General features: G+C 34.0%; 1 protein-coding gene across 1 annotated transcript in view; it reads left to right on the top strand.

The window, feature by feature from the left end:
* Positions 1–17,675, top strand: part of CNTLN (centlein) — a 284,907-nt gene that overhangs the window by 193,785 nt on the left and 73,447 nt on the right. Inside the window, 3 exon segments of the mRNA XM_039240930.1 lie at positions 992–1,172; positions 5,494–5,587; positions 5,667–5,890. Coding sequence (XP_039096861.1) covers positions 992–1,172; positions 5,494–5,587; positions 5,667–5,890 — 499 coding nt within the window.

Raw genomic sequence — 17,675 nt, 5'->3', positions numbered from 1 at the left:
GAGCTACATAAGGGCAGAGATCTTTGTCTCCTTTATTCACTTCTACTTTGTCCTTTGTGCCTAGAAGAGTGCCTGGCACATAACTGGTGCTTAGCAAGTATTGTACTGAATGGTGAGTGGACATAAGAGATGGAACTGAGATCAGTGCGTGAAAGCCTCGGAGATTCATAGCTTGTCTCCAACTCTGGGAAACCTTTCCTGTGAGATATGTTAAAGCTTTCTACCTTGGCCCAGAAAGTAGTAAGTGCTCCAGTCCTGGTAGCGTTAAAACATGTGCTTCCGGAGAAGTGCTATAGAAGTGGCACTACCAGGTATTTGATACCAGATATTCTAATTTGTTGGTGAGATTTTACAATTTTATAAAACATTTCTTTTTAGCATTTAGTTTCTCTTGCTTTGATGGCAAGTAATTAAGTTGCTGAATTGTTTCTCAATAGACATACTCTTTTTCTTTGCTAGCTATACTTTTCAAATATGGGATAGCTAAGGAAATTATAATAAAGAGGATATTTGGTTGTGGAAAAAATCAGGATCCACTGATGCATTATAACATTTATCAGATGAAGAAACATGGGCCAGAGACAGTAAGTAACTGAAAGGGCCATAGATATAAAAGGGCCACTCCAGTCCCAGGCCAGTGCCTGCTTGTTGAGTCCGCTCATTCTACTGCAACAGTAGGTCTCCATGTAAGTAGTATTCAAATTCAGTCACCGATGTGGATGTCCCATCAAGTTAATGAAAGAAGACCCATTTGTACTTATTTATTCATCTTAATAAGTTAGAGGCCATGTACAGAATCAACAGAAATAACAGACAGTAAAACATGTTTAGACAGATTTTCTTCTTAACTTAGACGACCAGTAAATGCTCAGATTAAGCTTCTAGCTTTAGGTGCAATATGTGCTAGAATGGTATTTGGTCTTGAACTTAAAATAGGTTCCTTTAACAACTCTTCTTCTTGGGTTTTGTGTTCCCCACTTTTTTCTAAAAGCAGTGATTCTGAAGCACAGACCTCTCAAAATTTAGGAACAATTATTGTAAAAACATCCCAGAAAATAATTCCTATAGAAGATGGAAGAGACCAGAAACAAAGTGGCCAAACAGAAGGTACCCAAAGACAAGGGAAAGAAATGGTACGAATATATTCAAATACAGATGGCAAGACCCCAAAGGTATATGATACACTGTTGCTTAATTATAAGCTATGTTTTTAACTTTATTGTATGTTTCATAACTTAAATTTTGTTGCCAGTGATTTAATTTGCATTTTTAAATGTTTTTTTGTTCTGTGAGGTATACAGTGAAAATACCTTGTTAATAATTATTAAAAGAGACAGACCAGTTAGGGATCACAAGACTCAAGGAACAATATAATTGGTGAGTGTTCTGGGTCTTCATGTTGCCTCATATATCCTGGCCTGGATGCTGAATAAACCTGCCACCTGGAAATACCTTCATCAGATGAAGAAAGGCCCCAGTAAAATCCTATTCTCTCTTGTTCAAGGACCAAAAAAGGGGCAGCCAAGCAAGATAGAAAATTTTTTACACAATAATCACCCTGCTCTACCCAAATACCACAGAAAAAATTGCAAAACTACCTCTACTCACCCTGATAAAGACATAGTGGGGAATCTAGGCTTTTACTCTCACCTGGGTCTAAGGAGTCACCCCTAACCTCTCCTCCTCCCATCAGGGTAGTGTTAGAGAAGACAAAGTGAGGAGCCCATGGTAATGACTCCCTGCCATCTATTCATCAAAGGCCGTGTAAGGAGCTAAACATTTGGCCTCATCCATCAGTGAAAAGACAACCCTCTTCCTTCCTTGCAGGGTGATTTCAAAGGCCAAGTGCAGAGATGGGGACTTTCATACCTCCGATATCTAAAGCCTCTCACTCCCCGCTCCCCACTGTGTCACTGGACTCTAAGTGAGGAGCAGAAACAAGGCCATGCTCCTTCTCCCAGGCAGGATGGCATCAGCCTTTGGGGAGCCTGAATTTTCACCTCCACAAGGCAGTAATGAAGTGGTGCTCCCTTCCTGCACCAATGTGGTATCAGAGGAGGCCTGCTAAAACAGAAAAAAATAAATAAGATCCAAAGTCTTGAAGTAAAATAGGCAAAATGTCCAGGATACAATGGAAAATTACTCATTATACCAAGAAATCAGGAAAACCTCAACTTGAATGAAAAGACAATCAACAGAAGCCAATACCAGGGTGACATAGATGCTGGAACTACATGACAAGCATTTTAAAGAAGCCATCATAAAAAGGCTTCAACAAACGGTTACAAACAGACTTGAAACAAATGAAAAAATAGAACATCTCAAGAACGCAATGGAAAGTCTCAGCAAAGAAATAGAAGATATAAAAAAAGAACCAAATAAAAATTTTAATAAGAAGTATTTTGTGAAATTGTGGCATCAATTCCTACCACTCAGTTTAATGTCAAGACTGATTACAACACCTACCATTGAGGGGGAGAAAGGTTTATTTTTTACATAATGGAATACAGAATCTAGAATGGATTCACAAGTATAAACAACTGATTTTTGACAAAGATACAAAAGTAATTCAGTACAGGCAGGATGGTCTTTTTGAGTAATAAGATATCCATACACAAGAAGATGAGCCTATACCTGAACCTCACACTGTATGCAAAAATTAGCTTGAAATGAGTCCTAGATATAAATATGTAACATTAAATCATACAAGTTTTAGAGGGAAACATAAGGGAAAATCTTCAGGACTTAGGGATTGCTGAATAATTTTTAGAGATGATACCAAAACCATGATCCCTAAAAGAAAATATCAATAAATTAAACGTCATTAAAATTAAGAAATTTTGCTCCATGAAAGGACCTCTTTAGAAGATTAAAAGACATGCTGTACACTGGGAGGAAGTATTACAAACCATAAATATGTGGCAAATGACTCCTACTTTGAAGACATAAAGATTTTATTGAAAATCAACAGAATGCTGGCAAGGACGCGGAGAAACTGGATCTCACATATAATAATAGAAATAATTGGTGGTTTCTATTTAAAAAAAAAAAAGAAAAGAAAAGAAACAACTACTTCACCTATCACACAACCCAGCTATTTCTCTCTTGGACACTTATCCCAGAGAAATGAAAATTTATGTTTACCCAAAAATCCTGTATACAAATGGTCATAACATCTTTATTTCTAATACCTGAAAAACGGACAACAACCAAAATTTTCTTCAATAATTGAATTGTAACCTGTGACACATCAATTCCACGTAATACTACTCGACGGGGAAAAAGAATAAAAGATGCAAATTATTGAGACACACTATATCCTGGGTTGTGTCCTCAAATTTCTCATCTTGAATTGGGGCCTAGACTATCTTGTTTTTTGTATTCTGTGTTGTAATTGAAGTGGAATTTAAGAGCACAGGAGATTATCAATTGTCTTATATTTTGCTGGCCACTTTATTGGTCACTTGTATATCTCATTCCTGCTTTCATTTCATTTTGGCCTCAGAATTTCCTTTAACGTTTTTCCCCATTAAAAAGACACTTTGAGTGTGCTGATTTCAAAGTTTAAGGATTTTTCTGAATTTTTAGTAAGTAATGATACTGGAAATGGAAGCCTAATTCTTTTTAATTTAGCTCCAAATTTAATTTAATTTGATACCGGGTCTGGTCACTAATATTGGTGATTTGGTAGTTCTGTTTGGGACATTTATATACTGATGACACTGTAGCTGTGAAACATTTATAAAAAATATATCTGATAAACTGGTTCTAAAAAAGTTGAAATGAGGCACTTCAAAAAACATTTTGAGAATGAAACAAGTTCAAAGGAAAAGTAATTGATTTAAAGGAAAACCCTATCTTAGATAAAATATTTGGCTTATTGCCAAAGTAACACTGGATCAAATTTATTTTTTCTTCCATTTTCATTATAATTTTTTCCAGAATTGGGATTTCTAAAAAAAAATTCTTTTTTAAAAGAATTAATTTTCTAGATTGGTAATGTTCCTATTTCCCAGCCAATAAATTCTTAAATATGATCTTGTATTTTAGTATTATGATTTATAATACTTTGGAAACATGTTCCTATTTAAATTTTTGCTTTGGGGAAGCTTTTTTTTAAATTTTGTAATCTGGGGCGCCTGGGTGGCTTAGTCGGTTGGGCGTCCGACTTTCGCTTGGGTCATGATCTCGCGCTTCGTGGGTTCGGGCCCCGCGTCAGGCTCTGTGCTGACTGCCAGCTCAGAACCTGGAGCCTGTTTCAGTCTGTGATTCCCTCTCTCTCTGACCCTCCCCTGCTCGCGCTGTCTCTCTCTCTCTCTCCTAGAAATAAATAAAACATTAAAAAAAAAAAAAACAAATTTTGTAATCTGCTGGCATCTCTAAATACAAATCTGAAATTCCTGGGGCAAAGGAAAGAAAAAAATCTTTTTAATTTGTTTTAAAATATCAAAATACTATCTTGGGTTTCTGATGTAACAAAGGTAAAAAGCAGATTCAATATATTATGAATAGTATAATGCCATTTTTATTCATTCTCCAGAATAATCTAGATGAAAATATCTTAAAATTTTGACCATGGATATTTCCAGGCAATAGGCTTTCTGGTCACTTATTTTATTTTTGTTTTATTTTCCTGCATTTATGGATATTTTTCCCCCTGAGAACACATATCATTTTGAGTAATGATATATAAAGCCTTACATACATACATATAATGAAAAATACTAAAAATATTTTAAACATTATATGGTTTCTACGGGTCCTGATATTCAATAAATCCTTGTGTAAATGGACTATAAAACTCTATTCATATCCCAGAATGGAATGCTGACTGTGACAAATAAATTAGTTTTTTTCTTTTATCTTTGACTCCCCTTACTCATTTCTCCTACCCTCTCCCCTGAGCCCCAACCCTTTTTAAAATTAGTGAAATATTTTAGAACAAATGTCATGTCTTCATTTTATTTAGCTTCAGGGTATTAGACTGTCATGAGGAAAACATACAATTTAAAGGAAAGTTACTTTATTACCATCAACATTCGTCAGCTCTATGGTCAAACTTTATTTGTCAGAAGGGATTAATCAGTCTTCATGCAACAGATAACAGTATTTGACAAAAGAACCTAGCTTCCCAGAGAATAAGATATTAAATTATTCTTATTTTATTTTTATTGTTCTTACTGTCTTTACTCCTAGATTTTTAAAACTGTCCACAGGTTAAATTCCTACTAATTCAGGGTTGATTTTGTATTTCTATCTTCTGCCTGCTAGGTCAACTTTGTTTTGTTTTGTTTTGTTTTTGTAGGTCAATTTTAATGCACGTTTATGTTCATTTATAAGTTCTTGGTATCAGTTATCGAATTTGTTGCTTAGATTTTTTTGAGTTTGCATAAGTAAATATATTTTTAGGTGAATAAATATTATTTACTATGTTCATTCACTGGAAGTTGTTATTGAGTAATAATCTAATTTTTATAAAACCTTCAAATTTAGAATTATTTTCATTACAAGAATGCCAGAAAGCCAACTTTTCAAAAGAAGAATGGTAATATACAAAAGAGTTCTCATACAACAGTTCCTACCAGAGGTAAGAATATATATGAAATTAATAATTTTTTAAAATTTAATGTATTTTTTAAAATATTATGAACATTCTTTTTATATAGTTAACAGAGAAAAGTGTAAAAATATAACTTCCGAGAAATCAAATAGCAATATTATTTTATTACGAGAACGTATTGTATCTTTACAACAACAAAACAGCATACTTCATAATGCCAAAAAGACAGCAGAATTGTCTATTAAAGAATATAAAGAAATCAATGAAAAACTCCTTCAGCAGCAGCAAGTATCTGATCAACGATATCAGACAAGCAGACAGACAATAAAGGTAAATGAACTTTAAAAATTAATTATAATAGACTATAGTATCAAGGTGAATATTTTGTTTTACATGTGTTCTTTGTGTTCTTTATTGTGCTATGACTTGGATTTTAAGGACAGACTTCATTAATGCATTTAGCTCACTCATTTGCCCATGTCTAAAACTTAGAATTTATCATTATAAATAAAATTATTAAATAGTAATTGCCTCAGTTCCTCTTTGCAAATACTAGTATAAAATAAGACTTTAACATAAATATCTATTTTAATGTGTTCCTATAATTTACCTATGCTTTTGTTAAATTTAGGTGAGTTGAGTTTTCTATAATAATTTGTAGGCACATTATAACCTACTGGTGGTTATCATAATTTAATCTTAAAGCACATGGAAAGGAAAAGATTGTTCCTTAAGTCTCCATTCTTAAAGGTATTTGCTTGTCTAAAAAATGGTATGTTGGAAATTCGTCTTATATAGAATTCATCATTATAGAAGGTAACTTTTAAATCACTTTCATACATAATTTTAAATTATGCTTAAATTCTTTACTTCTAATATCTAGTGCTTTAATTCAACCAATATTTAGTAAATGTTTTAATTATAAAGCATTACTATTATAGTAGTTATAATACAAGAAATGTTCTCGCTTTATTCACAAAGTAGCCTTATAAACCAAACCTGACCCATCTTCCAAACTTACTCTGTGAGTTACTTTCTGCCATCTGGATTTTAAAAATTTATTAAGACTTGTTTTCTGTCCTAACAAGTAGTAGATGAGGTAGACTATTCCATATGCACTTGAAAAGAATGTGTATTTTGCTGTTGGACTGAGTGTTCTGTGTATATCTACTGAGTCTTGCTGATTAATAATGATGTTCAGCTCTTCTGTATTCTTGCTGATTTTCTGTCTAGTTCTATCAGTTAATGGAGAGTGAAGTATTTAAATCACCCACTATTAATTTTTTTATTTTAATAACTTTAATGAGATATACTTCACATACCATACAATTCTCTTATTTAATTCATTCATTGTTACAATATAGGCAAAATTGTGCAGCTGTTACCAAAATCAAGTTTATAGCAATTTCCTAACTTCATAAAGATACCCTGTACCCTTTATCAATCATCCTTTCCCCATCTCTGCCAGCTCTCTGCAACTGCTAATCTACACTCTGTCTATATGGTTGTATGGGCAGAAACATTTTTCCTTCTTCCCTTCTAAGTTCTTTGCCTTCTCTAATAATTAAATTGTCATAAGACAAATTAATAGGAGAAAAATTTAATTTCAATATATGTGAGCCCTATTAAAATATGAGACCCCCAAAACAGCTAGATAATTGAAGCTTACATAACATCCTGAGCTAAGGAAAGGGGTGGGAGTCTGGAGATACAAGGGAGGAAGGCCTTTCACAGGAAGTCTAGAGAAGATGTTTGGAAAACAAAGGTTGCTCCATTATGCAGATAAATTTCTTAGATAAAAAAAGTATTTCTGATAATATCTCCCTTCCTGGTACAGACCTGCTTTCCAGTGTGCATTTAGTCAATTGAAGGGAATGGATAAAAAGTTTTTCTTGAATCTGCTGGGTTTCGGTTGCCTTTAGCTCAAAATAATCCTTATGCCAAAGAGACACATTTTGGGATGGCAGAATCTGCTTCCCTTCAAGATTTGCCTTTCCAGACATTTCATACAGATGGAACCTGACAATATGTGACTTTTGGTGTGTGGCATCTTTCGCTTCTCATGTTTTAAAAGTTCATCCACGTTGTAGCATGTACTATTACCATAATAATAGCCTAATAAATATGAAGATTTATTCCTCCATAAAAGAAATGAAAAAATAAGCAAACATTATTGGGAATCAACATCTTCATAATGCTTTGTGCAGAACCTAATCTTCTAAGTAAGGATCAATGTAATAATTCTAAGATACTTGATGGATCAAGGGAGTCACAAATTTTCTGGTGAAGTTTTAGGGTGATGGTAGGGTGGTCCAGACCCAACAACCAAGGAAGAATTCTTGAAGACATCTTCAGTTCAAAAGTCTGATTTTATTAAAGCATGGTGACAAGATCCGTGGGCAGGAAGAGCTGCACTGAGGTCATGACCGGTAACTCATTATATACCTTCAGGTTGGGAGGGGGGTCAGGGATAGAGTAAGTCTCTAAGGAATTTTGGAAGCAAGGTCTCCAAGACCTTGAGGGGCTAGCTGTTGCTAGGAAAATGTCATTTATTACCATTTAATAAAACCTCAGTCATGAAACCCTTTAGATGTATATCAGGGGGCCATAAGCTTGGAGTATGATTGTCAGCATATATCTTGTGACAGCTGAGATAAAGAAAGTTGACTTATAAGATCCTTGAGGTTGGGGTAATGTTAAGCTAAGGTTCTCTTTTGCCCCCAGTAAAGTGTCATCATCCACTGAGGCAACTGAGCTCCTAGAGGGAGGTCACTCTGCCCATTTCAAGGACTTGTCAGTTGGCTGTAGGGAGTAGGGGAATTTAATTTTTCATTTGCCCTAGTTTCCCACATCACCATAGCTAGCACTTAAACCCCTTTCCTTTGTTCTTGGGTAGCCAGGAGTGTCCAAGGAATATTACTCAGATCCCACCTGGGGTGCTAGCTTCTGCTTTACCCCTCAGCCTGCCTCATTCTCCCTCATCATTTTCTAAGCCATAAATTCCTTACCTTTAAAAAGATTGGAGATCAAATAAAAGCATTTTACATGAAAACTGCAAAGCATTTTTTGAGACTTTCTATGTACATTGAGGAACACTTATAATTCCTCTAGGAAATTCTGGAAATTAACCAAAGACTTGCAACAATCTAGGGAGTGTTATTCAAGAAAAATAGCTAAATCTAAATAAGAACAAGACACTTTGTGGCATTTTAATTTGCCTTGGTCCCATTCCCCACTATCCTAACGCAGCAGTATCCTGGGAATAATGACCTTTCATATTCCCCATAGAGCCTGGCAGCTACCAGAAGCTGAATGGAACTAGAGCTCCTGCAAAGTCTGATTCCCAAATAGTTGTCATCATTTGACCTGTCTGATCCTTTCCTTGAAGACCCCTGTTGAAAAGATGACTCTGACCTCAGTCATTGTGAACAGCCTTCTTGGCAAGCATAGTAGGTAGATGGGATTGTCAAAACAGTTACAGGCAAGTGTTTTAACTTCGGGCTGCCTGAGGTGATAGATTCCAATTAAGGTCAAACAATATATTAACCAAATAGCTTAAAAGGAAAACTGGGAAATGAGTTGTCCATAAAAGTTTCAAAAGGCTATGACATATTCCTGGTAATCTGGAGGACACATACATTCATAGAGCTTTGTGAATACTCAGATGAGAAATGAGAAAGCCTAAGTACTTGCCTCTGTCTTACATAAGGCTTTGTATAAGAGGATAGTAAATATTAAGGCAGTATTGTTCATAGCAGTGTTACTGATAATAAGCAAATGATAGAAACAACCTAAATGTCCGTTGGTTGTTAAAAGTATAAATTGTGGTATGTATATACAACGGAATATTATTAAACCACAAAAAATAATGAGTATTGATACATGTTATAACATGGATGAAACTTGAAAAACATATTTAGTGAAAGAAGCAAGTTAGAAAAGAGCACATATTTTATGATTTCATATATATGAAATACCCAGAATAGGTAAATCTATAGAGACAGAAAGATTAGAGTTTGCTTTGGGCTGAGGGAAAAGAAGAATATGGTAGCAGTTGCTAATATGGGTTTCTTCTTAAAGTGATGAAAATATTCTAAAACTGACTATGATAATAGTTGAACATATCTGTGAATATACTAAAAAGCATGGAATTTTACACCTTAAATGGATGAATAATGTGGTATGTGAATTATATCTCAGCAAAACTCTTTTTAATATTAGTTTTAAATGGGAAAATATACCAACAAATAGTAGTATCTACATGACTTTTACTGAAAAATACATTCATATTTGAAAGAATAATATAATAAAAACCATTCTCTATTCAAATTAACAAAACTTACTGCCATCATAACACTTATTTCTATAATAAATAATGGTAAAGTGTAATAGCTATATAACATTTTAGTTTTTTATGTTTATTTATTTATTTTGAGAGCCAGAGAGAGAATGTGTGTGAAAGCTGGGGATGGCCGGGGTAGATGGGGAGAGAGACTCCAAAGCCTGACGTGGGGCTCAATCTCATGAACTGCAAGATCATGACCTGAGTTGAAATCAAGAGTTGGATGCTTAATTGACTGAGCCACCCAGGTGCCCCTAACATTTTTCAATGTATAGAGACCTACTGTTAGACAAAGCACTTAACTTCAATTATTATTAAATTTAATAAAGTAAAGTATAGTTAAGGTGAATTTTCCTAAAATTAACTTCTAATTAAAACATGTGTTTTCCTTTTCTAATGTATTTAATTCTCTATTGTAAAAGTAAGCATCAAGGAATAGAATGTTAAAGCTAATAATATTGACTGACTAGCTTTTCCAGGTTGAATGCTCAGTTCTTTGACCTAAGAGCCTTACTGGTAATTCAGCTGAAATGTGAAAAATGAGTCTCAGATCTTAAGAATGACAAGATGTAAATGTCATCTTCTTTTGTTCCAGTAACATTACTTAATTGTATTATAACTGTGGAAACTCCTTTATAGCCACATATGTGTCATCATGTAGATTTAACCAGCATTGTTTCATAGAAGCAAACTACCAGAATCCATATTATAAAATAAAATGCAGCCTTTCCTGTAAAAACACCTTTTAGAATATCTTTTGAATATTTTGTAGTAGGTATTAAATAATTATATATATCAGCTGATAAATATCAAACATAAATGTTTGTGAAATTTTATATACTAGAGTATGTATTTTATGAAAAACTTTCCCCTGAAATAATGTTTTTAGAGGAAGTATAATAATCTACACATTCATTTAGGTATGAATAGATGAATTATTTCCTCACTGTATTTGTTTAAAAAACAAAATAGATTTCAAGAGGTTTATTATCACTATGGATTGAATTGTGTTCTCCCAAAATTCATGTGTTGAATCCCTAACCCCCAATGTTATGGTATTTGGGGATGGGGCTTTTGTGAAGAAATTGCATTTAGAAGAGCTCATGAGGGAAGGCCCCTCATCACGGTTTTTAGCAGCCTTATAGGAAGAGAAAGAAAGCTCTCACTACATCCTGACCATGATGGCATTCTGATCGCATACTTCCAGCCTCCAGAACTTAAGATATTAAATGTCTGTGTTTTAAGCCACCCAATCTATGGGGTTTTGGTGGTTGTTATTATAGCAATCCAAGCACAGTAATGGCATATTTTGGTACTAGCTTTGAGTGCTAATGTAACAAATAATTTGAAAATATGGAATCGCTCTGGAACTGTGTAGTGAGTACTCTGTGTAAAGAGTTTTGAGATTCATACTAGAAATATGGACATTAAGAGTATTCTGGAGAGGTTTCAGATGAAAATGAGGAACATATTTTTGGGAACTGAACGGAAGGCAGTCCTTGGTGTCAGAGAACTTACCTGAACTGTGCTCTAGTGTTTTGTGGAAGGGAGAACTTGAGAACAATGAAACTGTATGTTCTTTATTAAAACTTTATTTTAGAGGGAATAGCTTTAGGTCAGAGCAAAATTGAAAAGAAGGTACGGAGATTTCCCATATACCCCTGCCCCCACTACATGCATAGACTCCCTCAGTGTCAGTACCCCCACCAGAAAGGTACATTTATTACACTTGGTGAACCTGCATTGATACATCGTAATTACCCTAAGTGTATAGTTTACTTTATAGTTCACTCTTGGTATTGTACATTCTTTGGGTTTGGACAAATGTAAAAGGATACATATCTGTTCATATATTCATTTTCCCTGCCCTAAAATTCCTCTGTGTTTCACCTGTTTATCCTCCATTGCCCCCCACTCCCCACCTCAATCCCTGGCAACCACAGATCTTTTTACTCTCTCCATAGCTTTGCCTTTATAGAAAGTCATATAGTTGGAGTCATATAAAGAGTTTTCAGATTGGCCTCTTTCTCTTGATAATAATTTCCTCCTTTTTTTCATGACTTGATAGCTCATTTCTTTTTAGCATTGAATAATGTTCCATTGTCTGGATATGCCACAGTTTATGTTCAGGTTCTGAAGGACATCTTGATTGTTTCCATGTTTTGGCAATTATGAATAAAGCTGCCATAAACATCCCCATAGAGGTTCTTGTGTGCATATAGGCTTTCAGTGACTTTGGGCAAATACCAAGAAGCATGGTTGCTGAATCATATGGTAAGAATATGTTAGTTTCCTCCTCCATGGAGGAGGGCACTTATGGGGATGAACACTGGGTGTTATGTGGAAACCAACTTGACAATAAACTATTAAAAAATAATAAAAATAAATAAATAATAAGAAAGAAAAAATATGTTTACTTTTTATTGTTTTAGTTTTGTTGTTTTTATTTTTTTAGGTTTATTTATTTATTTTGAGAGAGAGGGGAGCACATGCTAGCAGGTGAGGGGCAGAGAGAGAGGGAGAGAGAGAATCCCAAGCAGGATCAGCACTGTCAGCACAGAGCCTGATGTGGGACTTGAACTCACAAATGATGAAATCATGACCTGACCCAAAACCAAGACTCTGAAGCTTAATTGACTGAGCCCCCCAGACATCCCAAATATGTTTGGCTTTATAAGAAACTGGCAGACTGTCTTCCAAAGTACTGTACCTTTTTTGATTCCCACCAGCAATAAATGAGATTCCCATTGCCCCACATTCTCACTAGCATTTGTTGGCAGTGTTGTAGACTTTGGTCATTCTATAAGTGTCTAGAGGTATTTCATTGTTTTAATTTGCATTTCCTTGATGACATACTATGTGAACCATCTTTTTCTATGCTTATATGCCATCTGTTTTTCTCTTTGGTGAGGTGTCTGGTCTCTTGCCTACTTTTTAATTCAGTTGTTTGTTTTCTTACTGCTGAGTTTTAGTTTTTTTTTGTATTTTGGAAAACAGTCCTTTATCCGATGTGTCTTTTGTAAATACTTTCTTCCAGTCTCTAGCAGTATGGGCCTTCTCATTCTTTACATTTTCTTTTGTTCAACAGAAGTTTTGAATCCTAATAAAGTCCAGCTTCCTAGTTCTTTTTTTTTTTTTTTTTTCACGGATCATGCTTTTGGTGTTGTATCTAAAAAGTGATCTCCACACTCAAGATCACTTGGGGGTTCTCCTATTTTCTCTTCTATGAGTTTTTTTAGCTTTGCATTTTACACTTATATCTGTGATCCATTTTTAATTAGCTTTTGTGAGGGCATAAGGTCTGTCTGTGTCTAGATTCTTTTTTTTCTTTTTGGCCCGTAGATATACAAGTGTTCTCGCACAACTTTTTGTAAAGCCTATCTTATCTCCATTGGATTGCTTTTTTATAAAAGATCAAATGATTCTATTTATGTGTATCTACTTCTGGGCTACCTGTTCTATTCCACTGGCCATTTATCTATTCTTTTGCCCCCACCAAGACACCACATGTCTTGATTACTGTAGCCTTACGGTAAATCTTAAAATCAGGTAGTGTTAAGCCTTCTGACCTTGTTCTTCTTCTTCAATACTGTGTTGACCAATCTGGTCATTTGCCTTTTCATATAAACTTTAGAATTTACTCATCTCTCCTGTTTTTGTAAGTAGGCTTCACACCCAACATGGAGCCCAACATGGGGCTTGACTTCATGAGCCTGAGATCAAGACTTGGACGCTTAACTGACTGAGCCACCCAAGCACCCCTCTTCATATAAACTTTCTAGTCAGTTTGTCAGTGTACATCTGGGATTTTGATTGGAATTGCAATGAATCCATAGAGCCAATTGGGAAGAATTAACAACTTGATAATACTGTATCTTCCTCTCCACAACTATGGAACATCTCCTTTTATTTAGTTCTTCCTTGATTTCTTTTATCAAACTATTTTCAGTTTTTTCATAGAGACATTGTACATATTTTATTAGACATATATCAGAGTATTTACTTTTTAGGTATGCTAATGTAAATCGTGTTTCACTTTTTAAAATGTTTATCTTTTGAGAGAGAGAGAGAGACTGAGCATGAGCAGGGAGGGACAGGTATTTCACTTTTAAATTCCACTTGTTCACTGCTGGTATGTTGGAAAGGGGCTGACTTTAATATATTAACCTTTTATCCATCAACTGTGACATATTCACTTATTTGGTCCAAGAGTTTTTTGTTGATTCTTTTTGATTTTTTGCATCGACAATCATATTGTCTGTGAACAAAGACAATTTTATTTCTTCCCTCCAATTCTGTATAACATTTATTTCATTTTCTTGTCTTATTGACTTAGCTAGGACTTCCAGTATGATGAAAAGGCAGGGTAAGAGGAGACCTTTTGCCTTGTTCCTGATCTTAGTGGGAAAGCTTCAAGTTTCTCATCATTAAGTATGATGTTAGTTAGAGGGCTTTTGTAGATATTCTTTATGAGTTGAGGGTGCTCCCCTCTGTTCCCAATTTACTGAGTTTTTACTATAAATGAGTGTTGAATTTGTCAAATGATTTCCTGCATTAGTGATGTGATCATGGGATTTTTATTTTTTAGCCTATTGATGTGAAGACCTACATTAATTGACTTTTTATATCTTGACTTGTTATATCAACCCAAAGGAGGATATTATCCTCATATTATATATGATGCAGATAAGACTTAAAGAACTGATGTTAACCCTATTGTCTCTCTACTTTTCTTGACCTTAACCCCATAGTCTTTCTACTTTTCTAAGTTGACTTTTTATACAGATTTATATTTAATAGTTTTAAAGTTTAACATTTGTGAATTCTGTTGCATCTAGCAGCTAATTTGCTCCTCAAAACCAAAACCGTATATTATACTTCTTTGATAACTTTCACAGAATCTGCCTAATTAAGGTCATAGTACATTCTCAATGAAAGAATGAAGTTTGATTTATGACTAGGTTTTCCATGATGCTGATATGATAATACATATTCTTATCAAAATTAAAAAAATTATTTTCTATTTCAAGTAACTTTTCTTTACATCCTCCTAAATCTAGCACATCACTTAAAGCCTGCTTCATATGTCACTTACTCCATGCAACAGACATTCTCCTTTTCTAAAGTTAGCATAAGATAAAAGAATAATTCTGTTGTAATATATTATGTTGAGGTAGTAATATGCATATAAGTGAACATATCCTACAGACTTTTGTGATTAGGAACTAGAGAATCAATTTTGAGAACTGGAGGAATAGATAGATAGGTCAAGACTGAATATTTCATTTACATTGAGAAGGTGAAGGCATTGATGACATTAAAGGAAAGAACAATAAAGTTAAATCAATTAATAGATTATATAGTATCATGAAGGTGTTGGAAATTATGGTTTTTATAGGAGAGTCAGTAATGTTAGTCTTATGGTACTTTTAAGGAAAATGAGGCCTACTATCTTCTGTTTGTCAAAAATCCTATCAGGCTCACCTCACTTACTTGTGTTACGTTTCTGATAACTATAAGCATTTACTTTTCTAAACCCTGATTTGCACAGTGGTCCTACATGTTTTCTAAAGGAAAAGGATACTCCTTTTTGTCCCTCCCTAATGGTATTTCTCTATATTAATAGCACTAACTAATCTCCAGTGTTTTGTATTGAGGAGGCATGATAATATTTCCAAAAGCTAGAAAAGAGATACTTTATAAAATATGGGCTAGAGAACCAGACTTTCACCCTAGACCATTGTTGCCTAACAGCTTTTAATCTGCCTTTTCTTTAACTCCTTAACTAGAGTGTCCCCAAGTAATCTCATAACTCAAGCATAATATTTCAGCACACATGACATAAATACACACTGCTGTTTATTTTGTGATTAAACACCATTATTGGCTCAGATATCTTGATGAATTCTTGATTCCCCTGCCATCTGAGTCAGATACAGGTAAATTTTGCAACAGCAGATTTTGTTCTCAGAAACTTTTTTTTTGGCAACTGTAATCTTAAAACAGGTTCATTTTTAGGATTTGAACTTTCAATTTTGCTTCAGCTCTTGTCCAATTACATTAACCAATTAATCTTAAATTAGTTTAATCAAAGCCCAAATAAAAGACTTTTGCCAAGTGTCGAAATCTGGAATTAAAAACAACAGCATAACCCATTCAACAAATATCTTGGGTTTTTAGGTTAATTTAGTATATATAAACTTCGAGAATACTAACTACTAAATCTGAAGTGTCTTTAAGTAAACCCTGTAATTCTAAAAAGACCATATTTTATGGCTCTCCATAAAATATTTTCAACTGTGTAGATATATATGATTACTGTTGTCTCCTAAATTTACAGTTATCTTTGGTTTGTATTTATTTATATATCTCTTATTTAAAAGACTGAAGGTATTAAATTATACTAGACTTGTTTTTTTCTATCAGTAATTGCAGAATTTTAAATAGCCTCATTTTCATTTTTGTGGTCTGTGTTCACACCTCTAGTAATAATGAAGTAGAAAACTACTCTCTTATTGTACTTCACTGCTAATCTCCAGAGTTTTCTTTTATCTTATCCCAATAACTTGTGTAGTACACATTCCTTGTAGGGTATTCAGTTTATATATGTCAGATTCTCTAGGGCCATGGCTTTTGCCAGATGAAGCACTTTTGATTTTGAAGCTGATGAAACACAGTGCTATTATTGATCTGTGCATGACATAGCCTGTCTCTCTCCTAGCAGAGTGTAGCAACATTTATCCAGGAATTTGTGAAATGTCACTCGGATCATGTTCGCAAGGTAAACTGTGCAAAAACCAGGATCTGAGCTGAGAATCCATGTGGAATTGGACGTGACTGTCTTATTCCTATGTCTTATCTTCTAGATGAACCAAGTGATATTTGTTAACAGAATGTCTGTGTCTTATATTAGACTTTGTAAGGAACTATTATTATCATCACTCAGAACACTATATACTGAAAAATCATACTTTTTATACTCTGTTTTTAGATTGACTTGTGATCTTACCCAGAAAATAGTAAAATAAGAAAATGTGACTTGAAAACATCAGCTAGAAATTTATTTTGTTTATAATAAACCAGTGTTATAATACATTGCATAGTATTATATTCCTAGTAGTATTTTTATTCTTTGCATCAATGAACTGTCAGGTAAGTGTCTTATTACAATATCAACATGCCTAGAAATGACAAACTATAACATTTTTCTCACTATGGAATTGTTCTGATATTTATTTATGCATATATTTTAGAGTTAGTTTTTAAATGCCTAGAATTTTGGTTTGCACACGGATAGACATATTTGTTACAATTCCTTTTAGTTTAATGTACCTAACATAACATACCTAACATATCCCATTCTAATAATGGGATATTCAGCAATGAATTAAATAATATCTTTGACCCCTATATAAAATACTACTAGGAGAGTTGGGCATGTATATCACAAAACAAAGAATTTGTATAGAATATATGTATATATATATATATATATTCCATATATATATACATATATTCTATATACATATATATATATTCTGTTTGTGTGCCAGATGTACAGTGGATATGTAATAGATGGAGAAAGACAGTCATTCATCACAGTCATCATTTAGTAAGGCTTTTGAAGGAGGTGGCATTTGGGCTTAGACTTATAGTTTGGTTTGATTTTGAAGGTTGTGTAAGTAAAACAGAGCCATTGGATGAAGGAAAGCTTGAAAAGGCATCAAATTGAGAAAGCAGTTTTTTGAAGTTAGTGAATAATCTGCTATAGCT

Source organism: Hyaena hyaena, unplaced genomic scaffold (genome assembly GCF_003009895.1).
Source record: "Hyaena hyaena isolate Hyena2069 unplaced genomic scaffold, ASM300989v1 scaffold_185, whole genome shotgun sequence".
Classification (NCBI taxonomy): domain Eukaryota; kingdom Metazoa; phylum Chordata; class Mammalia; order Carnivora; family Hyaenidae; genus Hyaena; species Hyaena hyaena.
Note: the sequence above shows the minus strand (reverse complement) of the source record. Positions and strands in the feature narration are given on the sequence as shown.